The 24,943-nt window shown below is 49.5% G+C and overlaps 1 protein-coding gene across 2 annotated transcripts in view; it reads left to right on the top strand.

The window, feature by feature from the left end:
• SEMA4B (semaphorin 4B) overlaps positions 1 to 24,942 on the top strand; it is a 31,961-nt gene extending 7,019 nt beyond the window's left edge. For both annotated transcript variants that reach the window (XM_034435555.3, XM_034435553.2), the window contains exons 2-14: positions 11,120 to 11,283; positions 11,792 to 11,854; positions 12,050 to 12,148; positions 12,991 to 13,102; positions 13,321 to 13,437; positions 15,804 to 15,952; positions 16,939 to 17,117; positions 17,276 to 17,426; positions 21,117 to 21,327; positions 21,664 to 21,779; positions 22,156 to 22,322; positions 22,540 to 22,619; positions 22,816 to 24,942. In XM_034435555.3, the coding sequence (XP_034291446.2) occupies positions 11,155 to 11,283; positions 11,792 to 11,854; positions 12,050 to 12,148; positions 12,991 to 13,102; positions 13,321 to 13,437; positions 15,804 to 15,952; positions 16,939 to 17,117; positions 17,276 to 17,426; positions 21,117 to 21,327; positions 21,664 to 21,779; positions 22,156 to 22,322; positions 22,540 to 22,619; positions 22,816 to 23,591 (2,349 nt within the window). In that variant the 5' untranslated portion in view covers positions 11,120 to 11,154 and the 3' untranslated portion in view covers positions 23,592 to 24,942. The remainder of the gene's footprint in view (positions 1 to 11,119; positions 11,284 to 11,791; positions 11,855 to 12,049; positions 12,149 to 12,990; positions 13,103 to 13,320; positions 13,438 to 15,803; positions 15,953 to 16,938; positions 17,118 to 17,275; positions 17,427 to 21,116; positions 21,328 to 21,663; positions 21,780 to 22,155; positions 22,323 to 22,539; positions 22,620 to 22,815) is intronic.
• The last annotated feature ends 1 nt before the right edge of the window (position 24,943 follows it).

Genomic DNA, 24,943 nt, shown 5'->3' with positions numbered 1-24,943 from the left:
CAGCCTTTGGTGCTTGAGTCTCTGCAGTTTGCACCTGTTTAATTCTTACCTCGAATAAAACGAGCAATTTAATTAATTAAACTGCCTTGGACTGTTCCTGAGGTGCTTCGCATTGGAAGGACGAGCGATGAGTTCCAGGTCTTATTTTTTGACAGTTCTCTTTATCTAAAGAATTTCTGCCCGTGAAATGTTCCCTTCCTTGGTCTGTAGCAGTGCAATCCTAGGAAGCCTGTGAGTTAGAAAAGCAGACAGGTGGAACATCGGTGGTCAGTGGATTCAGCTGTCCTTCCTTGTGGAGGGACCTTTGGCTAAACACCCCCAGTTATTCTCACAAAACACAGGTGTGGTCGGACACTTCGTGGTCACCATCACACAATCTGGATCTAACCATCCAGTGCTGCTATTGTGTGTGTGTGTGGGGGGGGAGCTTCTGGAATCTGGTTGGAGGTCTTTTTTGGTCTTGCTCCTGGTGCAATTCTTTGCCTCCTGGTTGAATCTGGTGTGGCTGAGGCTGCCAGTTTCTCATTGGGGCTGTGGAGAGCAGTGAAGGCCACTGTTTGCATTCTGTGCCCCTGTAATAGATTAAACCATCATTGAAGAGGCCCCCGCAGGAAGCTGGGAGAGAGATCCATTTCTTGCTGTGGGAATCCGGCTGGCTGCAGGGTGCTTCCAGGATGGGGCTGTGCCACCGTCCTTTGGCATGCACAAAGCTGCCTGACTTGCCTGGGTTTTGCCACCCATGCTGGGAGAGCTTCCGGCCTGGCGTGCCAGCCCTCCCTGGAGCAGAGCAAGCTGGAGCCCATCCAGGCCTGTCACCAAGCACAGACTTGCTGCAGACAGTCCCAACAGGTTCCAGCCCAAAGCAGGATTGGCGTAGAGCAGGTCTGCCAAGGTCAGTGGGCAGGCCTCCCCTTCCAGGTGAGGCAGTGCCGAAATCCCGCTGGGTGGGACTCAAGCAGGCTTCAAAGCTACCGTGTTGCTGGAGGAGTCTGCCCCTCCCCTCTGTTATTTTGAATGCCAGGGAGTGATACCCTCAACCACTCCTTGCCAGGTGGCCGTGAGGCTCCACCTGGAGCAGAGGCACCGTCCTGCAGTGTGTGGATCCAGCTCAGGGGTGGATTCCACTTACCTTTACTACCGGTTCGCAACGGGAGTGCACGTGCGCAGTTGCTTCACTCACGTATGTGTACTTCTGTGCATGCGCAGATCCTCCATGACGCCGTCCGGGCGGGTGGGCGGAGCTTCCCATCGCCATTACTACCAGTTCACAAGAACTGGACCGAACCGGGAGCAACCCACCATTGATCCAGCTCTGAAAAGCATTAGAGGCCCAGCTGCCATCCCAGCCAGTTCCTGAGCTACTGCTGCTCGGCTCCGCTTGGCATCTGGGCTGGCTCAGTTGATCTGAGGCCAAGAGCACCCTGGGGCTTGAAGCGCCAGTCCAGGCATCCCTTTTGCTGAATTAAGTGGTGAGCCAGGCCATCCCTGAGGAGGAGAGGGGCAGCAGGCCATGTAGGCCCTGCCTGAAGCCCACACATATCATCCCACAGGAGCCTGCAGTGGGGCGAGCAAGAGCTGGGGCAGGGGCAGGGGCTGCATTTGGTTCAGCATGAGGGAATATAAATAGTGTCTCTTAAAATAAAAAGTCATTTTTACGTTAGCTCAACTGCTCAGAGAATTTGAGGTCATCTGTCTAGATCTTCCCTCTTTTGGTCTAAAAATTCCAGAATATTTCCAAGCTTAGCTGGAGTCGTTTTCATTGATAGCTGCTTCTTATATAAGCAAGGGGTGCAGGACTTGGGGGTTGGGGGTCCAAAGGATGAGACTTTGCCTGATGAGTGAGGATGTCTTCACTCCTGTTGTTCCTGGCACACAAGGGCAGGGGGTTGGGTGGGAAGAAAAGAGACCCTGTACGTCACCAAATGATTAGGGGCAAAAGCAGCTCTCAAAAACCCGTGAAGTAATTCTCCTCAGCAGTATTACTATTGGCAAAGGCTCCTGTGGACACCTCTGTGTGCGTCCCTGAAAGTGAAGAGCAGCAAAGAAAATGCAAGACTTGACAGTTGTGTCCAGGGAGACAAGCAGAAGCTCCGGGGAAGGTCAGGAGCCACCATCTGTGGACACAGAAAGTAGCCCCAGAAGCCTTGGGCACAGGTTGTAGCTGTCCGGATCTCTTGTAAGCAGGAGGAAAAAGTTCCTCCGAAGGAGAGCCCTCCTTTGCAGAGAAGAGTTTACCTGTGGAAGTTGCAGGTTCGCCATCTCCGGAAGTCTAAAAGGTTTTTCTGCACTTTGCAGAGGGCTGGACTAGATGATCCTTGCGGTCCCTTCCAACACTATAATTTACTGAGGGAAGTGGGAAAACCCTGTGAGAGAGCTTTGGGTTTTTGACCAGCTCTTCTAATCCATCATTTGGGCAGATTTTTGGAAGGTGCCTTGCTTTATTTGAACTATTGATTTTCTGTTTCACTGACAGAATAATCTCTCTCTGGGTTACTGCTCTGATTGCCCCTGCGTTACAGTGCCTGTGAAGTAATTTCATAAGCCTACCTGTCCCCTGGGAGATCAATAATCCTATCATCAGAAACACACAATAATAAGAATTAAATTAAACTAAATAAATAGTAAAACTTGGATGCCCAGACCTGGGGCTGGTTTCTCTACCACATAACATGTTGGGTGGGGGGAGGGGGTGTAGGAGAGAGACGGGCAGGAATCCACCATCTCTGCCCATGTGAAAGAATGTGAGGTAGCATTGCGGTCTGGCCTCGGAGCGAATGTGGGCCGTGGGGACGAGGGAAAAGTCCTGAGGGCTAAAGTCCAATTAGGGGATCCCCTTGAATTGCTCTCTAGTTTCCTCGGAGCCCTGCACGAAGGGGACCCCATCTCCTCTCTCAAAGGTTCTTCCTCAAGCCTCAGCCTTTGGGGGCTTCTAAGGCTGCCTCTCTGCAACCCCCATTCCAAAAAGAGGCAGGAGGCCTTGTTGGGGGGGTGACATTCTTGAGGGTCCACCCTGAGGGCTTTGGTTCCCTTTCCACAAGGCTAAACGTGCCCCTCTTCCTCCACAGGCTCCCTGGTGGCCCAGCCAGGGTCAGTTTTTGTTTTCCTGCCTTCACTAGACTTGGGTAGCCAGAGCGGTGTCTTCCACTGCCCCTCTTGTCATGTCTTGGCAAAATAGTTGCAGTGGTGCTTTTCCTTTTAGCTCGTCTTGGCTTCTCTTGTCAGAGGATCCAATGGCTCCAAGCTGCTGCTGCTTTCCTCTCCAGAACCCCTACTGGATAATGCATCCATTCATAGGCAGATGAAAGACGCCCATTGAGTGTGGCAGAGGCAGAGTTATTCAGAGGACAGAAGAGCAGCAAGGAATAGGAAGGCCAGGAGAAGTTGCAGTATGAAATAGGAAGAAAAAGTGGCAGTTAAAAGGTAGTGTGCACCAACAGCCTTCGCTAGACGTCCCCTTTGTGGTGGCCAGGTCTCTTCCCAGCCAGCCTGTGGCTAGTCAGCATCACTGGCCTCCCCCAGGGAAGGGCAACCATTAGGGGGTCTACTTGGGGTGCTTTCCAGCTGGGCTTCAGCAGCCTCTCAAGAGCACCAGCAGATGAGGAGGCCTTGGAAGGGTCTCGGAGAGTTTGGGGGAGGAAGAGGAGTGCCGGACAAGGCCAGACACGGGTGTAAGTGGAGAGAAGGGCTGGAAGGCTACTCTGCCCTCGTTGCATCTCAGGCTGTTGTGCAGCCACTTGGTTTCAGCCTGGAAGAAGGAAGGGGCCGGAAGATGTTTCTTCGGTGGTTAGCTGAACTCTTCCATGGTGACATTGATCATGTTTCTTCAGATCTTGACTCCAGTTTAGCAGAACAAAATTAACTTTGCGAGGAGACTTGGGACTCCTTTAGCTCCTGTGTTCTGATGAAGTGGGCAAGGCTGGATTGGGAAGGCCATTGGTCTTCTTCCCAATCCAGCCTCTGAAGTGTCAGTCTAGGGGCTCCTTGTTTCCCTGAGGAAGATGAAGCAAACTCCTAGAGCACCAGGTGGATGAAGGTTCTCAGTCGTCCAGGTGGAGTTGTCTGGAAGTTGAGTCATGGCAACTTGGTTTTCTTTTTTGGTTTGCAACATTTAGCTGCTTATCCTAGTGGCTTCTTCAAACTGAGAAACTTGGTTAAGGGATCCCACAGATGTCCTCCAGGGAGGTTTCATTTCTCGTCTAATCTGGAGAGGCAGAGAGTCGTTGGGCTGTAAATGTTCCAACTCCTAAATTCTGAAGTGTTAAGCCTCCCTGGTGTACAAACTGCATATGTCTGGAGGACATATATTGGGTCCCCCTAACCAACTTGCTTGGGCTGAAAAAGCTACTTGGGTAAGCATTGAAGCGTTTTAATCTCCCCGCCCTCCCAAAAAGTCCAGGTGCCATGACTCAGCATCCAGACCTAGGGCACCGCTAACATCAGGTGATCAGACTGAGACAGGTAGGAGCCCATATGCAGCCCCCTCCCCTTTTTTTGTTGCCCTCTAGTCAAAGTTGCTCCCAGCCACTGCTTGGAGTAGACCCTACAGTTTTTTTGGCAAGGTTTTTTGGAAGTGGCTTTCCCTTGTCTGTTTCTTCCAAGATCTGAGAGATTGTGATTGGCCCAGGAGCTTTGAGCCTCAGGAGGACCTGAGATGCAGGATCTGCCGGTTTTTAGCCTAGTGTCTTTAACCACCACAGCACACTGCCTCTCCACATATGCACACAATGGTAATAAGTGTGGTGAAACATTAATATTCTCTGCGTATTTCCTTACGTGACTGATTTATGGTTGGGGGAATACAAGTTAAAAAAAGGGAAAACAAAAGCCATAATGCCAGTTGTGTACAAAGAGCCGAGATCCTCAAGCCTTTTGCCCCGTGTGGTCAGCCAGAGAGATGACCTTGGAGAAGGTACCCGGAAGCCCTTAGATTGCATTAAACCCCTCCAGCAGGCAGGCCGTCTGCTGGCTCCTCCTTGACCAGCTGGACGGTCAGAGGGAGGGGGAGGAAGTTCAGGCAGGCTTGCAAGTGTCTGGGACTGGAGCCTCCCTCAGCCAAGCAGAGACCTGGTCGGTCTGTGGAATCAGTTTCCTGCTTTGGTCTGGCCTTTGAGGCTTTGATGGCCTGGGATGAGCTTCCTCCTAAGGAAGTACCAGCCTCCTGTGCAGTCCTGGCACTACCCCATCGAGTCAAGAATCAGAAGGCTCCAGGGAGAAGGCGGCAGGGTAGGAGGGCTAATACATTTTGAAGCGGAAGGGGGCCGCCATCTTCCAGAAGAGAGGCAGTGGTGGGCCCACACATAAAAATGCCATCCATAATGAATCTGGACAAATTAGTCCAGATTGGTCTTCGATTTAGACAAATCTAGAGCAATCCCCCGGGAAGATTGTTGAGGATTGCAACTTCAGACAATTCTACAGCAAATGGGCCTATTTCAGCCGAGTTTCAGGCTTGGACACAAACATGACAACAATTGTAGCTGTGGAGGAGGAGGTAGGGAGGGTGTGTGAACCTCCTGGTATTGCTTGCTCTCTCACTGGTGGTGATGGCTTCCTTGGGGATAGTTCTGCTTTATATGCTTTGGGGCTTTGTGCCCAGCTAGTAATGGGGATGGTGGACAGAGAGTGAGCTCTTGGTTCCTCAGTTGTGAGGTGCTGCAGGGCTCCTATTCCACATTTGCAGGAGGCCACTGGGGAAGGTCATCTGTGGATACAGGGTGAGGCATCATCAGTATCCTTTTCAAATACAACTTGACGTTTTGACCTCGGTTCGTTGAAATGCTGTCTGGGTCCCTGGAGGCTGTTTAGGTTTGATAGAGGAGACAGGTTGAGGCTCAGTCCCAGCATGATAGGCCATCCCACACACACGGTGATTCTGGGCAGCTTCCAGCACAAAAAATCAACACATAAGACACCACCATCCCCACTGCATGGCAGCAGTAAACCCAACCACACTAGCCACTTGCTTGGCTCCATATCAGCCTGGGGTTCCCAGGCCTGATGACAGAACCGTGTCTTCAGGGCCTTTTGGAAAAGTAGCAAGATGGGGGCCAATCTTATCTCTGGGGGAATGGTCTTCCATAGGGAGGGAGCCGCCACTAAGAAGGCCTTTTCTTGGTCTCACCAGATATAAATACAATCCAAACAAAAGCTGTTTGGGGGTCCTCCATAATTTTTAAAAGTGAGAAGGGGTCCTGACAGGAAAAAGTTTAAGAAACTACATTCTAGATAGAATCTCACTGTCCCTTACCAAACTGGTTCATAAAGGAAATCTTAGACTTGCAACTCTGGCTGATGTGGCAGCTATGCCCTTGAGGGACTTTACACAACATCTGGTGGTGTATCTGATAAATTCCGCCTAAAACCAGATAAAATAGATGGACCAACAAACAGAATACTCATAATTGCTTGTGTGTCCTTGACTTCTTCAGCGGAGCTGTTGCAATGTGCTAAATGTTGAAGGCTGCCCTTGAAGATAATTCAGAAGCTACAACTAGTCCAAAATGCAGCGTCTCCTGGTGCTTCTTGTTGTGCCTGCATCACATTGCTGGTTAGCAGGAGCTTCTGGGCGCATTTCAGAATGCTGTTTGTTGCTGCACAAGAAACTCTTGCTGCTATTTCAAGCACTGAGGTGCTTCTGGGTTGAAAGGATTCGCTGGTGACATCACTGTTGCCCAGGGAATGCCCCGTTGGAGGCTCATTTTATGTCTGCCTTAATGTGCCCATCAAAGCGGTATCTATTTATCCACCTATACTTACTTACCTATTATCTACCTGTTTTGCACACTGCTAAATGAGCAGGAGCTGGAGTGAAGGACGTGAGCTCATCCCATCACACAGCAGCACCTGGGTTTTGAACGCTTGCAGATTCACCCCTGCGTTGTAACCATGGGAGCCACAACACTCCTCACTGTTTGTTTAAAGGTTCAGGGCCTTGATATTTGTGGGACTACCTTCTGCTTAACTGGTATCAATTAGGGTGGGTGATCGCTGCATTCTTTCACACAGGTGTTGCCATTTGTGACTTGTCTTCTCTGGCACCCCCTCCTCCTTTGGGTTAGCACCTGACTTCTCCCTTTTGGGGGTCAGAATGTCTGCAAAGACTGGCTATTTGAACAGGCTCTGGGGTGACGTTCTTTAAAAAATGCGGGTGTTGATTAGGTTATATTCCTGAATCTTAGCCTTGTGTTTTATGGATTTGGTTTTTTGTATGCTTTGTATTCTGTTGTTTCTAACCTGAGTTAGTTTGTGATTGGAGCAGTCTAGAAGTTTGGTAAAATAAATAACTAAGAAACTTTCACCCTGTCCCCAGTCTTCTCTATTCGATGATAGTTTTTGTCAAGGATTATGGGGGGAAATGGATTATTCGGATCCAATGCAGTCAGAATCCAGACTTAGATACGAACAGAAGTGACTCTCTGCTCTTGTGGATTATCTCCAAGAGATCCTGAATGGAGAAAGTGTAGCAATCTTGTTCCTTTTAGGTTTCTCTTTTGATGCCATTGATCAAAAGGTTTAGGGACTCTGTTCGGCAATGCTTCTGCTTTTTGCTAAGAAGGGGTTCCAATTGATATTTCTGTGGTGGAAAGGAGTGTTTGTCTGTGGCAAGACTGATGTGGAGGCCACTGAGCTCGGTGTTTTCTCTCATTGTGTTTAGCATCTATAGAACTGTTGGGAGAGGCCATCCTTGGTTCGGGGTGGGTGGGTATCATGCATATGCAGATAACATCCAGTAATATGCTTCTACTGTGGGCCAGGCAGGAGATGCTGTAGACAGCCTAACCTGGCATCTGGTGGCTGAGAGAATCTGGATAGGATGAAACAGAATGAAATAAAAACCCCAGCAAGGCAGAGTGGCTGTTTCTCCAGAAGCCAATTGGTTTTCTATTTGATTGATTGATATGTGCCCTCTTGGCGGTGTCAGCTCTCAATCACAAAGATGCATTATTATTCAGATCCATCTTCCTTCTCGCTTAATATTATCTAGCAATATTTGCTGCAGCTCATTTGGTTTCTTAGCCAACAACATGGCCTCCTCTGCATGTGAAAGTAACAGCCAATACATCTCTGTGGTCACCATAAGGATTCCTTGTACTTTATCCACAAATAAAAGGCTACAGGCACATCATGCCTCCTTGTCTTGGAGCCTTCTCAATGTTTAACTATCCCTAAGCATACCATTCATTCTCATGCGGGTTTTACTTCCACCCTCTACTGCTCTTTCTACATTCAGTACCATCCAACAAGTCCATAGTCATACAAAACATTCTCTACTTCTAGTGTATTCACTATCTATAAATTAGCAAATGTACAAAGCTACAAAGCATCTCCTAAAATCTGCTTATTGTCACCTCTCCAATGTCCAATGGTTTCCCAGGCACACTTCATAGAATATTAGGGCTGGTAGGAACCTCGGAAATCTTCCAAGGCAGGAGTCCTCATACCATCTTGAACAAATGGTTGCCCATTTTTAAAAAATGTCCAGTGACGGAGATGCCCACAACTCTGGGAGGCAAGCTGTGGCAGCCCTTCAAATATTGGAAGATGGCAATCATGTCTCTCCTCAGTCTTCTCTTCATTAAGCTAAACATACCTTGTTCCTTTAATCATAGGTTTTAGCCTCCGGACCCCTCATCATCTTTGTTGCTCTTCTCTGTACTCTTTCTAGGGCCTCGGCATTTCTTATGTATAGTGGTGACCACAACCAGATGCAATATTCCACGTGTGGCCTTATTAGTACAGGTATGCAGTACTGTCACTTCCCATGACCTTGATTTATCCTAGGACTGCATTGGCTTTTTTGGCAGCTGCAGGACACTCCTGGCTCATATTTAAGGAGTGGTCCATTGGGACACCTAGTTCTCTCTCACAGGCACTACTGTTGAACCAGGTAGTGCTCATCCCGTACCTGTGCATCTGGTATTTCCTGCCTAAGAACAGGAATTTTTCTCACCACTGAGCTGCATCTTGTTGGATAGAGCCCAATGCTGAAGACCATCAAAGTCCAGAATCTTGAGTCTATCATCCAAAGTGTTAACAATTCCCCCCAACTTGGTGTCATCTGCAAATAGCAAGAGCACTTATATACCGCTTCACAGTGCTTTACAGCCCTCTCTAAGCAGTTTACAGAGTCAGCATCTTGCCCCCAACTGTCTGGGTCCCGTGATGAGTTCCTATTCTGTTCCCTCGTCTATGTCTTTTATGAAGATGTTGAAGAGTGTTGAATTTATATTTACAATAATATTTACTAAAATAGTTTGTCGCAAAAGCGTCTGCCTGTGAAGGCTCCTGGACTGGGACTGAAAGGCGAAAGCGGAAGCAGTAGGCGCCATCCCATATTTGGGTAGACCAGATTGCCCGCTGTCACCAGAAAAAACACTTAAGATGTTGAAGAGTGCTGGGCTCAAGACAGAACTTTAAGGTACCCCAATGTATGCTTCCCTCCATGAAGATGCAGTTCCATTGAAGGCAATTGGTCAGCCAGTTGCATATCCATCTGGTGGTGATGCTGTCTAACCCATATTGTTCTATCTTATAGTAGAAGTAGACTGTGGTCTACTTTGTCAAATACTTTACTGAGATCTAAGTACATCCACAGCATTTTCTTGGTCCACTAATTTAATCACTTTCTCACCAGAGGCAGTAAGGTTTGTCTGGCATGCTGGCTTTTAGTAATTGCCTTGTTTTTTTCTAGGTGCACTTAAACAAGCTAATTCCCCAGTATCGTTTACATTCCTTCTTGTTATCCTTCCAATTGTATAAGAAATAATAACAGCTATTACCAATATAAATCTCAAATTTTTTCCTTCAAACAGTTCAACTTTGTCTCATTTTATCACCTGTATTTTTAATACCATTTACCCTTCAGGTAGCTGCTTCTTTAGCCCTTTTCTTTTCCACTTCCAAAATAATCCTCCATTTCCCCCATCTAAGTTGTGTTTCTCTGCTTCTTTTTTAAAAAATATGCTTATTGCTTAATTTTTTATTTGCAACTATTGTTTTCTCTCTTTGCATATTATTACAGCAACTTAATTTCATGATTCGTCTCTTACCTATCTTGTTTCCTTACACACAGTCTCTAGCATTTCATAATGCCACAAAACTCACTTTTTTATACTTCCCACACAAGAAACGCCACATGGCTGTAGTTGTTCGAAATGTTATTTTTCCCCCCTATGGTCCAAGCAGCTTCCCGCCTTTTCCTTTCGGTCCCTTGGAATATTAACTTCTAGTGCTTTTCATGACTTATGCTTTCTCATTGCCCTTGTGTTCTTCACTCATTCTCTCAAATTTCCATCGTGAACTATCAAATCAATTGTGCTTTTAGAATAGAATAGAATTTTAGACTTGCATTAAATTCTTTGCCATACATACATGTAATTGACATGCTTAAACCATGTATTTGATCAGAGCATTTTAATTCACATCTGCCACATATGTCTCCTGTCTCTTAGCATCGCAGACATGCAATATATAGTTTAAAATGATATGAATGCACCCCTTCACCTTTTGGCATATGTGTTGCTATCATTGCTCTCTTTGGCATCTTTTCTGTGCTGTGGCTGCCAACTGAGGAACCCTTAAGAGGATCCATTAGCAGCCTCCATTGCACATGTGCCACAGGCAGCAGCTTTGTCCGCTAACCGTGAGGAGACTCTGGGCAAGCCTTGGACACACCTTGGTCAAGAGACCAAGTCATAGCCAGTTGTGCCCCACGCATGCTCACGGGCAAACCAGGATATTGGCTGCGGAGACCATGTGACAAGCCAAGCCTTGTGGCTGATCAGAGCCATCAGTTGGGAGGCAAACACAGATCAACAACACAAGATGCTTCTGATTTGGGGTGGGGGACTTGGGACATAATAAAAGTGAGCGATGCTGAGGTTTATGGGGAAGGTAGTATGTGGTACAGAGCTTGCTCACCTCTGAATGTGATGCTCGATTTGCACGCAGCTTCTTGAATGTCAAACAGATGTGAATCACAGTGGAAACAATGCTACCCACTGTTGGTTGGAAACAGGCACGTGGTCACTGTTGGCAGGCTAGATGCCCAGGAGGCTGCCTGGGCACAGCATCCACTCATGGTCCTCTCTCCTCCTGCTTCCCATTTTTGCTCCCCTAGATTCTCCTCGGAGGCGGCTATGGAACAACTTTCAGATGTCTGGAGTCTCCAACTACACCACAATGATGCTGAGCCCAGATGGGCGGGTCTTGTATGTTGGTGCCCGCGAGATGCTTCTTGCTCTGAACACCAGGGCCTTCTCTCCCGGGCCCCAGCACCAGCAGGTCAGTTCAGAGGCCCTGGTCTCTGGGTCTCCTTCCCTGCTTCAAAAGAGGTCCTGGGTGGTGTTCCTAACTAGCAGCATCTAAGGCAGAAAGCCAGGCTTTGATCCTCAGGCTGGAAGCAGCAGCCGTGCCATATTGGCAGAGGTGAGAAGGCTCTTCCCTCCCAGCCTTCAACTGGGTGGCTTCCCTTGTCTGCCGTCTCATTACACAGCCACCATATTTGAAACGCTGAGGGTGACGGGGAGGGTCTGGTTGTGGTTCCACCTCCAGCAGTTGCCTGTATAAACAAGAAAAGATTGGCTTTGTGGCTGGCCTCGGGGCTGCTTCCTTCTCAGTGTCTGGACCTGGAATTGAGCATGCCAATTTGCCCGTGACTGGTGTTGCTTGGTGAGGTATGAGGGGAGCACCGGTGAGTCGGTAGCTCACGGAACCAGCCAGAAGCGCTACAAGAAAAGGGTCCTCCTGGAGAGGCCAGGTGAGTGATGGCAGCCTGCTTTCCTTCCTGCAGCTGATCTGGCATGCCGAGGAGGAAAAGAAACAGCAGTGCATCTTCAAGGGCAAGGATCCTCAGGTGGGTAATGCCAGTCGGGGGCATAAACTCTGGCAAGAAGAGCAGTGCTCAATTCCACTGGGAGTCTGGGGCCCATCCGGGCGTTGCCTCTTCCTCCCGGTGCAGCCAGAGCAGCCCAAACCCAGTAGGAGCTTCCTGTGGCCTGCCTGGTCCTGAGTGAAGCCTTCTCCTCTTCCTCCCTCCCTCCCTTTGCAGAGAGACTGCCACAACTACATCAAGGTCCTCCTGCAGCTGAATGAGACCCATCTGTACACCTGCGGGACCAGCGCCTTCAGCCCCACCTGCACCTACATTGTGAGGACCATCCCCCCACCCCCACCCCCAGCCCTCGTCGTTCTCCTTTGGCTTAGCAAGGCATAGCCTGAGGCCATCACTAGTTGCAGATGGTTGAATGTTTTGTGGAACAGAACATTGAGGCTAACTTTATTTAAATCAGATCCAGTTTCCTTATTACTCTTGTCCTGCCTACTATGCATTAACAAACTCAGAGTGTATCCCCCCCTCCCTGCCTGAAATGTTTCATGTCTTTAATCTAGCTTAAAATAATAATCTTCAGAGTAAGGCATGTTTTAGCCCCAGGCTGAAGTGAGTCCCTGGTGAGGGTTTTCGCAGTTGCCCTGGACAGCTGTTGGGAACCACCCAGCCTGGCAGGGAGGGGGGATCAAGCACAGAGCTAGTCTGAAGTCACTGCATGCAACTGCAAAAGGACCCAAACCAGCCCTCCCTGAATTCCTTGGAACCGTATTTAGTTGTTCCCTAGAAAGGCTGCCAGACTGGGGAGATTCTTGTATCGTAGGCAGAACATGGGTGGTTGGTTGTGCCTGACAACAGCCTTGTGCAGGATCAAGCCCTCTTCTTCCAAAATGGTGGGAAGACCCAGCCTGCAGCCACATTCTGGACTTGCCTGCTGTGGGCACAACTGCTGGGTTTGCCTGGCTCTGCAACCTCCCCATGTGGGCTCCCTGCTAGAATTTGCACCTGGGGTCTTCCCCAAGACAGAAATTGCATGGAAGATCTGTTTGCAGTGCAGGGGAGAGGACAGATCTATGCAGAGTTGGCCAGCTCAGGCTGGTGGGACTTGTGGGTCTGCCCTTTCCGATCGGGGACTCACCAGTCTTTGCCTCTTTCTCGTGCAGAGCCTGCCAGCCTTCCAGCTGCAGCAAGACCCTTTGGGGAAGCTCTTGCTGGAGGATGGAAAGGGACGCTGCCCCTTTGACCCGGAGTACAGATCTACAGCCATCATGGTTGGTAAGGAGCTTTGGGGTTCTCAAAGAGGCCACCCTGAGCGCTTTTGGGTGGAGGTAGAGGGGCTGCTGCCTGCAAGGAAGGATGATCTCCCCTGGGCTCATTGACTACGGACAATATGGTGGGGGGGATCTTCTGTCCACTCTCTTGGTGGGGAGATCCAGGTGGTGCAGGTGGTGCAGGCAGAAAGCTTCCCATGGCCCTATAATGCTTTCTCTCAGATGGTGAACTGTATACGGGTACCGTAAGCAAGTTTCAGGGCAACGAGCCCACCATCTTCCGCAGCCTTGGCAGCCGCCCACCCATCAAGACGGAAAGTTCCCTCAACTGGTTGCAAGGTATCTGATGAGTGGATTGAAGGAGGAGGAGGATGGTGGCACCGGGTCGGGGGGGGGGCTTCACATTTGTACAGCGCTTAGATAACAACCCTGGCACTCAGGAGGGACAAGCATGGAGCAGGACAGAGAGCTCTTTTGATGGACTTAGAGGTCCTTGCCTTTCAGTAACTTTTGTAAATTCTGTTTGGGCTCTGATGTTGGATGTTGAGGTCTCTGCTCACTGGCTATTCGGCATGGGGCAGCTCTGAGGTGATCTTGGCCAGGTTTGGATGAGTCTCCACCAGGGCAACTTGTGACTGTTTCCTAGATGGAGTCCCAGAGGCTCTCCGCTCTTGCCATGAAACCTACATGGGCAGGTCCATGAAGATTCTAGGATTTGAGCAAATTACTTCTTGGGCAATTGCTGCATTCATGTTACTGCTGATTGCCCTTCGTTTTATTGCAGTCACTTGTTTACAACACTATTATATTGCTTCATCTATTTTTTAAGCTGCCCTTAGTACCCTGTCAGAAAATTGTACCTAAAACATGAGGTATAAACATGAAATTAAATGAAATTAAAAAGCAGCCAGATTAAAACATATAATTATAGCAGTTTTGAATTTGCTTGCGGCTCCCCTTCATACAAAAATCTGTATTTTCATGTGTTGTTTTGGCCAGGTATCTAATGCCAGAGACGCCACTTTGCAGAAACTGCTTGTGCGTATTAGGAACAAACCTGCTGGAGGTTGTTCAGTTTAGACATTTCCAAGTCTTTATTTATGGTGAGAAGCTTGCAACATCTTGAATCCCCAGGGACCAGGCTCAGAGGTTTTGGTAGACTTTTAGGCATTCAATACCATCATTCCAGAAATTATTCACACTGAAGTGATTCAGCTTTATGTGCCTGTTCATATTTGTAGATGGACTATCAGCTTTTTGAGAGATAGGAAGCAACAGGTGAAGCTAGGGAAAATCACATCAATCACCCAGACAATTAGCACAGATGCCCCTGAGGGCTCTCCATTACTCTATTCTCTCTCTCTATCAGTGACTGCATCTCTAAGGATCTCTCTGTTAAAGTAGTGAAGTTGGCAGATGATACAACAGTCATTGGCCTCATTTGAGATGGTGCTGAGTCTGCATATTTTATTTATTTATTTATTTATTTATTTATTTATTTATTAAATTTTTATATCGCCCCCTCTCCCGAAGGACTCGGGGCGGTGAACAGCCAAAATTAAAACACACAATACAAATATTAAATACAATTAAAACAAAATTAAATTATCTTTGGCTTCTCCAATTTAAAACCCCTTACCCATAAAATTCACCCAATTAAAATATAGATGGGAGGTTGAACAACTGGCCTGTGGTGCAGCTGGAAGAATCTGGAACTGAACATGCTTAAAACTGTAGAGATGAGAGTGGATTTTAGGAGGAGCCCTTCTATTTTACCACCTGCTACCACCTGTTACTATATTCGATGGCATTGTATCAGCAGTGGAGTCCTTCACATTTTGGGGTTCTATAATCTCTCAGGATTTGAAATGGACATCTAACATTAGAACCATCATTAAAAAGGCACAACAAAGACTATGCTTCCTGCACCAATTCAGGAAGTTCAGATGGCCAGGGAGCTGCTGATACAGAGAAATGATTGAGTCTGTCATTTGTACTTCTGTTACTGTCTGGTTTGGTACAGCAACTAAACAGGTCAGGTAGAGACTCCAATGGATAGTTAAGACTGCAAAAAGAATAATTGCTTCCACTGAGGACCTGTATACCCCATAAGCCAGGAAGAGGGCTGAGAAAATATCTACAGCCCCCCCCACATCCTGGACGCTGCTATTGAATGCCAAAACAACCAGACACAGAGACAGTTTTTCCCTTTGTGCCATCACTCTGCTGAACACCTACTTCTGTCTAATGTCTATGTGTATTTACCCATAATATGGCTGTAGTATTATTATTTATCTTTATTTTCTTTATTTCCCCTTCTATTGCTATTATTATCATCATTATTGTTGTTTTGAATATAGACTAGAGCTCTGCACCAGAGACAAATTCCTTGTGTGTCTAATCACATTTGGCCAAATAAAGTATTCAAGCAGCTGAGTTCTTTCTAGGGGGAAGTTCTTCCCCAAAGGAATAAGAGAGAGAAGGCGGAAGGGGGAGGTTCCACCACTTTACCTACTTCTGCCAACAGAGTGCATGCCCAGGGACTGGCACTTGGGGCTGCTCTGAAGGACCCTGGCTGGTTGAAACCCTTGGCAGCAGCAATAGCAGCTTTGTCTGTGCAGCTCCCCTCCTCCCCCCTGTTCTTTCTGGGGCCCTTAAAGAAAGTGGAGAAAAAGAAGGGCCTGACCCATCTCTGTCTTGGGCAGAGCCATTCTTTGTGGGCTCAGCCTACCTGCAGGAGAGCAGCAGCCCGGAGGATGAAGATGGCAAGATCTACTTCTTCTTCAGTGAAACTGGCAAGGAGTTTGACTTCTTTGAAGACACTGTTGTGTCCCGTGTTGCACGTGTATGCAAGGTGAGGGGCATGGGGGGGAGACAAAATCTGTTTGTGCCACTTGTTCCTTTTTGCCCTCTGCCTCTGCAGTGCCAAGCTGGCTGTGGTGTCCTGAGCCGTCTGGCAATCCTCTGAGTGCCGAAAGGCAGCCAGGACACCCCTTGGAAGACACCCAGACGCCTTCCAGGGAGATCTCAACTCTGGCGTCCGGAACAAGGACTGAATCCTTTCAAAGCACAATTGGGGGAGGTTGCCAGCTCCTCAGACAGCTCTGGGGCTCCCCCAGAAGGGGCATTTCTCTTAAAATCAGTGTGTGGTCAACAGGCGGCGGATGGAAAGCGACCGTTGCTCCTCTTGCTAGGACTCCTTCAGGGAGCAGGGAAGTGCAGCCCTGGAGGGAGACGAGAGAGTCCCTCTTCCGGCTGAGGCTCCTGGCCTCCGAGTCAACCTGCTGGAAGGGTCTGTCTGGTGCCCATTTTACCTTCCTTTCCTGATGGGAGCAGGTAGATGAGGAGAACCTGCTGTCTACTGAGTGATCCCAGGATCCCTCGGAGAACCTTTTGATCCCCTCCCAGCAGGATGAATGCCTTCTCTTCTGAAAAGGAACAAATGGCTGTTTGGCGCAAAACTCCGCCCTGCCTTTCTGTGCTAAGCTTTCTCAGAATCTGGTGTTTGGGCTGCATGGTCCTGGCCCTTGGCATCAGCAGGTCCTGTCATTGTTTCCTCATCCTCTCTGTCCTGCGCCTGGGTGCCAGAGTTTCCCAGGGGCTCAACAGTCTCTGTTAAAGGGAGGAAGATTGGCAGGGCTCACCTGGGCTGGAGGGGCAGAGCTCAGTGGCTGAGGAACCATTCAGAGGTGATCTCTCTGTCCAAGGGAGAAGGAGGCACAGACAGTGGCTCTGCTGCCACTCAGCTGGGGGAGTGGCAACCTTTGACAAGCCTGCTTTTCTTCCTCCTGTTTCTGTTCTTTATGACTTCCTCCTCGTCCCTCCCTTCCCACCTCCCAGGGTGACTTGGGCGGAGAGCGTGTGCTCCAGCGACGATGGACAACCTTCCTGAAGGCTCAGCTACTCTGTTCCCACCCAGAGGACGGCTTCCTCTTCAACGTGCTTCAGGACATGTTTGTGTTGACGTCAGGCAATGGCTGGACAGAGACGGTGTTCTATGGGGTCTTTACCTCTCAGTGGTGAGTCTTGGGGGGATTGGCACCAAAGCACCCACAGAGGGTGCTGGCCTTGGCAGAGGGGCACATCATCACTTAGGCCCAATATGCAGGCGAATGGTGGAAAGGGTGTTCTCCGGGCACCCATGGCCCACACTGCCTCTCCTGCCCTTCTCTGCCAGGGACAGGAAAGGCCCTGGGGCTGCAGCAGTGTGTGCCTTCTCCATCTCCGATGTGAAGGAAGCCTTTGATGGGCTCTACAAAGAGGTCAACCGGGAGACACAGCAGTGGTACACAGACGTCCATCCTGTGCCAGAACCCCGCCCCGGAGCAGTAAGTGGCTTCCACTGCCCATCTCTCTTCATCTCCTCCCTCTTCGGTTAGATTACTAGTAAGACAGACCGTCAAATCTGAACAGAATATTACTGATTGCTCCGGGTATAGACACACACATACACACATATACACAGGTAGTTCGTGCTTACCAACCACTTATTCAGTGAACACTGGAAGTTACAGCAACCGTAAAAGAAAATTGATGACTGGTCCTTGAAATTGTGGCTGTTGCAGCATCTCCAGAGCAGAGGATTGCAGTTTAGGCACTTGGCATTTACAGTGGTCACCAGCGTCCCAGGCCACATGTAATGGTGTGTGGGAGACGGAGAGACTTGCAGGGTTCTGTTAGTGTAGCTCTACAGTTAAGTAGCTAAATAAGCCGCCCTGAGTCTCCGGAGAAGGGCGGCATATAAATCAAATTAAAAAAAAAAAAGTAGAGTGAACTTTGTGCTTTGATATGGCCTGTAGGATAATCAATAAAGCTATCTATCAAAAAGTAGAGTTAGCTTCTCTGGTTCTGTTTCCTGTCTGTCTGGTAAGGCTGACATCAACCTTGCAAGTCTGAAATTATGGTTCCTCTGCCATCTCCTTTATAGTGCAAAAACCTAGGAAAGGTTTCTTGACCTCCCCCCCCTCCCCCCCAGTTTGCTGCTGTGGGCGAGCCCTCTCTTCTATTCCCTAGGGAGCCTCCTTTCCTGTCTCCGAAGGTCTTTCACACATACCATTACATCACGGAATTTGTCACCTGCACAGCCAGCTTCCCACAAGCAAAGTCAACAGGGAAATCAGGAAGTTGCAAGTCACAGTCATGTGACATTGTGCCTAACAACTGTACCATAAAGTGAATTGAAATCTTTTACTGCCAGCTTGAATGAACAAACATTTGATTACAGTACAAAATTTTATATATTCTCAAATCTACTTGATTGTTTTAGATCATAAAAGTCAAAGCAATCAACTAGATTTGAGAATAAGTAAAATCTTATAAATATGCTTCCATTATTGAGTCCAAACAACAGTGAAACCATGTGGCTTGAGTAGAGAGCCTAGAATTTAGCTGTTGCATGGGGATAGAAGAGAAGCAACCTGGAACTAAGGAGAAATTTTCTAACAAATTTTCTAATTGATCTCTCAATTGTTCCCTTCAGAAGTTGTGGGTGCTCCATCACTGGAGGCTTTTAAGAAGAGACTTGTCTGGAATGGCATAGATTCTCCTGTTTGAGCAGGGGGTTGGACTAGAAGACCTCCAAGGTCCCTTCCAATTCTGTTATTCTGAAATTCTGGTTTCGGGGGCTCGTTGTCTAGGGCAAAGGACTAGGCAAGCACTCTTGGTTGAATGGCCAGGTATCCCATCTGTTAAGGGTTGGATTAGTTGGGAGCATGAGTTGCCTTGTAAAAGCAGCACCCCATGAAGGCCTTCTAAGGTTTCACCAGAGGCCTGGAGGCATCGTCTGGGCTAAAAGGGGTCTGGTTATACAGATTGCAGAGGGAAGGGTGTGCTGCCAAAGGCCTAGCAACATTTGGAAAAGGGTCATGTATTGGGAGGGTTGTTTCCATTTTGGGCAGTCTTGGGGCAGCTGCATCCCTTTTGCGCTTTGCCCCATCTCATCACGAGACATTCCAAAATGGAGCAGCCTGCAATGATCATTCTCACTGTTGGGATTGGAAGATGTGCCATGCTGAAAAGGACAGGAGCCTGATAGGAAGCAGCTATGTAAAAGCCAGCAATCATCCTTGGCATCCATTCCAGCTGGGCAGTCTTCTAAGATGTTACGAGAATTATGTGACAACAAGGACCTGAGTGGCTTCTGTTGCTCCCACGTGGAGCATTGTGATTATTTGCACCATCACCCTTGAAGGAGGAGGGAGCAGTGAGGATGGGTGTTTTCAATTACTGTGGGTGGCTGGTAGAAGCTGGTTTCCCACCTGGTTTAATTTCTCCTTTTATTTCTTCTTTCACTCTGTCCTTTAGGGAGGACTCTGCTGAGGGCTCTCATAGTCATCTTATTTCCTACAAAGGCTTCAAATTAATTTGTCAGTGTTATCATTGGTTGATGCTAATTGATCAGGAATTGAGATCACTACTAAATTAAAATCAGATCAGCCAGCAAAGTCCTTCATGGATTCAAAGCAGGGGTGAAATGCTCTTGGTTCGGACCGGATCACTTGATCTGGTAGCGATGGCGGTGGGTGGTTCAGAGAACCGGTAGCAGAAATCCCTGCTGCCACCACCCATGCCCAGCTGAGCCATGTGATCATCAGAGCCTTTTTTTTTTAACTTTTAAAAGCATTTTTTCTACAAATGCTTTTAAAAGTTAAAAAAAAGTCTCTGATGATCATGCGGCTCAGCTGGGATCATCAGAGCCTTTTAAAAGCATTTTTTCTATAACCTCTTTGGCCTTTTCTTCAAGCTCTTCATGATCTCTCATCTCCAGTTACCTCATTATTCTGAGCAGTTCTTCAAATATATCAGGAGTACCATAAGAACGTTTGCTTGGTCTCCGCCCTCCTCTGGTGCTGGATTCTAGCTTATCCCTGCTCCTTGGTTTAATGTTGTGTCCTGGGATGGCTTGGTTGGGTGTGTGGCCCATCTTAAAGTAAAGACTGTTAAAGTCAAACTAAATTTAAACCAATTTAGTCAAATACATTGGTAGCAAAAAGGAGAAAATCTCATGGGGAGCTCAAAAAGTCAGTGCTGTCACCTCACATCTAACTAAACTCTGATGTTGTGTGGAAGCCGAGCCTGAACAGTCACTTTCTGGGGGTACCTTAACTGGGCTCCTTTCCCATCAGGATTGAAGTGCATGACTGAAATAGGGCCCCTCAGCTCCAGATGGTAAAAAACTTCAACTGCTCCAAAATGTTGCATCTGCATGATTAAACAGGATGCACCAGAAATGTGATTTCCTTGTGGAAAAAAAAAGGTTCCAAGATAAAATGTAGCTAAAATGCCCAGTCCTGTAGCCCTTGGGACTAAACGCCTCCCCAGCCTTCCGCCCTTCAGGGGGAGCCAGCTCAAAGGCCAGAGCTGGGGGGGGGGGGGCGCTGGGCCATCTGAAATGCAAAGGAAACTGCAGCTTTCCTTCACAGAGGGTCTCCCTACCCACCATTCAGATTACTGGTGCAGTAGATTTTTACTCTTCACCATCACATTTCAGTAAGCCAGCCATGCGCCCTGGCAGCTGTCAAGAGCAAGTCAATCCGCTCTGGAATTCAAAGCTGCTGGTGCTGCTCTGCTTTTTTGCCATAGGTGTGCAAATGCTCGTCTTCGCCTGCATGTATGGGCAGAATAATTCTGTGAGCGTCTAGACATCTTGTGTTTTAAAACAAGAGTTGAACTACAGATTTTGTAAATTCCTGTGCTGCTCCTACCTTTTGCATTTGGGTTAAACTTCCAAACTTAGCAGTCCCCAAATTCTAGCCTTTTTTTTTTTTTTGGTGATTAAAAAGAAAGCAAAATTCCTTCTGGAGAAAGTCTCTGTTGGGACATTTGGTTAAAACAGTTGAACGCTAGCCAGGAGCCTCGCGGAGCAGCGGCCCAAAGAGGGACTCCAAAACCTCTTGGTTTTCTCCCCAGAGCAATCCGGAGGGAGGGAGGGAGGGAGGGAGGGAGGCCCAGGGGTGGGCGAGGGCTCTGCTCGAGATCCCCCATCCCAGGGCTCACCAGCAAACTCCTGCTCTTCCCAGTGCATCAGCCACAAGACCCGCCAGATGAAGATCACCTCTTCGCTGCAGATGCCGGACCGGGTTCTGAACTACCTCAAGGACCACTTCCTAATGAGCAGCGCTGTGAGGAGCCAAGCCCTCCTTGTGCAGCCCCGCTCCCGTTACCAGCAGCTCAGTGTGCAGCGTGTCCAGAGTCTGCAGCAAACATACGATGTCTTGTTCCTGGGCACAGGTGGGCAAGACTGGCAGAAAGGTGGGGAGGAAAGCCAGATTCATTTATTCTGTTGCCGCTGCTGCCTTGGCTCTGTTACGGCTTCAGACTGATCAAGTCAGCACATGAATGGCTTTGTGAGTTGGTGGATACGGAATTTGAAGAAAATGGGGAGTCAGTGCAAGCGAAGGAAAGACGGCAGAGGTGATCCAAACCTGGGCCTTTCCCATCTTCTTGGAGCTCAGAGGGCGGACCGGGCCAGCCAGAAGCAAAAAAGACCTCTTCACGGGGAGGGAGGAAAGGGGGTCATGGGGGCAGCCCATGGGCCTCTCACAGGGCACCTCTTGTGTCTTGTAGATGACGGCCGCTTGCATAAGGCAGTGATCACAAGGCGAGGAGTCCGGATCATTGAGGAGATTCAGCTCTTCCCTCCTGAGCAACCGGTCCTGGAGCTGCTGCTGGACTCTACCCAGGCAAGAGCGGAAGTCAACAGGGAGACCGGGGGTCCCTGGCTCCAGTTCTTTGCATGAGAGAAGCAGCTGGCTGGCCAGCCTCTGCGCTAGGTGTTGGGTGGGCTTCTGAATCAGGGCCACCCAGGCAGCTGCTGCCACTGCCTTTTTCTTCTGCTTGGGAAGGATGCATTTCTGGGTCCCTGCTTAGTTCGCAAGAGGCGAGTGCTGCTGGGTACAGAACAGAAGCACCCCCACCCCCTCCTCATCACAGCAGAGGCGTCTTTCCTGATGCTAGGTCAATGCCTCTGCCCTCAGGAGGTGGCAGAGTAAACGGTGGCACAGCCTCTTCCAATGTTCATGGATAAAGATGCCGGAACGTCTCCTGTTCTCCCTGCAGGGTCTGGTTTATGCTGCCTCGTATGATGCCCTGGCACAGGTGCCCATGGCCAATTGCAGCCTGTATCGGAGCTGTGGAGAATGTGTCCTGGCCGGAGACCCTTACTGTGCCTGGAGTGGAGGGGCCTGTCAGCTGCTCCTCCCCAGCCCTTGGCCGCTCCAGCCAGTGTGAGTGCTTCCCGGACCCGGCTACAGGCTGGCTTCCAACCCCCAGCCCATGCTGCCCGATCTTTTGGTGTAAGGGAACCAACCCCCTCCTTTCTCCCCATCCTTTGCTGCTCTTCTTCTTCCTCACCACATGCTGCACTTACAGGGGCACATGGTCCTCGGCGGTACCCCTCCTGCTCCTCCTTTCTCCCAGACCTCACCCTATTTCTCCCACCAGGACCTGGATTCAGGACATTGAAGGGGCTGAGACAAGCCAGCTTTGCCAGACCAGCGGTGTGGAACTCAGCCATTCAGCAGGTAACGCAGCACATCTGCCGGGGTTGGGATTTGAAAGTTGGGGGTAGGAGGGGAGGGGAGTGGAACTGGCCCTCCCCTCCTGGCTCCGAAGCCAAAGAGCATCATGAAGGGATTGGTGTTTCCTCTGCTGGACCAAGTTAGCTGTTGAGAATGCCGGTTCTATGAAGCCAGCTCTGATGGACGCTCTCTCCCCCAGGAGAACAACCCCAATGTCAGCAGGTGGTGCTCCAGCCCAACGTTGTGATGCCGTTGCCCTGCCCACTGCTGTCCAATCTGGCTTCCCGGCACTGGGTGCACAACGGGGCTGCCCTCGGCGCCGCTGTCCTGGTGCTGCCCAAGGGAGAGCTGCTGCTGGTGGGGAGCCCAGCCGAGGTGGGCCGCTATGAGTGCTGGTCTCATGAGGGCAGCTTCCAGCAGTTGATGGCAAGCTACTGTGTGACTGTGGAGCCAAGGCTCTGGGCCAAGCTGGTGCCTGCCCAAGACCCCCTGAAGACCCTCAGCACCTCCAGGAGCATCTCGGGAGAGAACATCTCAGTGCTGTTGGAGGGCAGGACCTACTGGACCGAGTTCCTTGTGATGTGTGGGCTCTTCAGTATTGCCGTGACGCTGCTGATCCTTTTCACGCTGCACAAGCACCAGGTCAGCCTGAAGGTCTGCCTCAAGCAAGGCCGATGCAGCTGGTCCCATCCCAGGACTTCGCAGGACAGAGAGGCCCTGCCCACTGAGAATATGCCTCCCCTGGCTGCCCTGAACGTGTCTGGTGCTCTGGCAGACCACAAGGGCTACCAGGCTCTGTGCGAGAGTCTGGTGGTGAGCACGCCTGGGCACGAGTCCCTAGCCTGCCCACGCGTGGCTTTTCTGGAGTCTGATCGGCGACCACTTAATATATCTAAGACTTTTGTGGAGGTGTTGGGTCCTGCCCAGCGCCCTCGGGTTCGCCTTGGCTCTGAGATCCAGGACTCGGTTGTGTGACCTTCCCCGAGAGGTGCCGTTCTTGTGGGCTTGAAAGGAGCCGGGCGGAGTCTTCTGGTGTCACCATACTCTGGCAGAGGAACAGGCAGAAGGGCAGCCCCGCTCAGTTAGGGAATAGGGTCAGGCCCTCTAGTTCCTGCATGGCAGTAATGCCACGTAGGGTAGCCACCCGATGTAGAAACCAGGTGCAGCCTCACGTTCTAGGCTGCCCTTCAGGCTCAAGCAGTCCAGTCCTTACAAGCTCTGCCAGGAGGGGACGGAATGGGACAACTGCCTGTGGGCTCCTTCAGGGTCTCCGGGCACCAGGCTCCCATTTCTTCGGCCTTGTGGGTGGGACCGTTGCTGGGAGGGTAACTTGTGTGGTACCAAAGAGCCTCCTGGAAGTCACCTGTGAAGAAGATACTCTGGTTGAGCATCCTGTCTTTGGGAAGGAGAGCCTGGGAGATACGTTGGTCTGACTTCTAATGAACTGTGCACTAGGGAGGCGATTGGTGGACCATTTCGTGTCAGAAAAACTCCCGTGTGGTTTCTTTGTAAAACCAGAGACTTGGTCCTGGGGAAGGGAGTGGGTAATAGGTGATATCCACTGATGAGCAGAAAACATCGGGGAGCATCCCCCAGGGTGTGCTCCAGAACAACAGAAGCTACAGCCGGCTCATAAAAGGAACCTATTTCAAAAATCTTGTCTCCCGAGATTTGACAAACTCCAACCATCACACTTTAAGAGGCCTTTCTCCCCAGTGAAATATTTAATAACCTTTCTGTTATTCTGTGTAAATATTCCTTTACACAGGCTTAATATCTTGCCTTCCAGGGGAGGGAGGAGCAGTGATCCACGACTCTTGGACCATGTTTGGGTGAAGCCATTGAAAGAGTTCCTCTGCTGCCTTTGAGACCGTAGCTGGTGCTCTGAATAATTGCCCCATTACTAAATGTTTGGCTGGCCTGAGGGGGGAGAAGCCATCTTCGCTGGTAACTTGGGTGCAGTTGCCCTAACGTGGGGCTTGACTTTGGTTCAGGAGTTTGTTGATTGATCATTGTTTGTGGTCTGTGACCATAAACCATCTCCCTTGGCCTGTTCCACCAACTGGATGGAGCGGCTGCTTTGTGAAAAGGCCAAGTCCCCACCCACCAAAGGTGTTAACTCCTGAAGGCCCAAGGACAGTCCAAGAGGACCCACCAGGATTCCTGCAGGGAAAGTTCCTTGCACCGCTGGAAGCAGGGATCTTTGTGTGCTGTTTTGGGCTCCCAGAGGGAAGGGAGCTGGGCAGCTGCTACAGCTGTTGGTCAAGGACTGAGCAATATAGATGAACTTGTTCTTTGGAAGTGAAATAAAGATGGAGGAACATGAG

This window comes from Pantherophis guttatus, chromosome 13, assembly GCF_059756535.1.
Source record: "Pantherophis guttatus breed Tessera chromosome 13, ASM5975653v1, whole genome shotgun sequence".
NCBI classification, from domain to species: domain Eukaryota; kingdom Metazoa; phylum Chordata; class Lepidosauria; order Squamata; family Colubridae; genus Pantherophis; species Pantherophis guttatus.
Note: the sequence above shows the minus strand (reverse complement) of the source record. Positions and strands in the feature narration are given on the sequence as shown.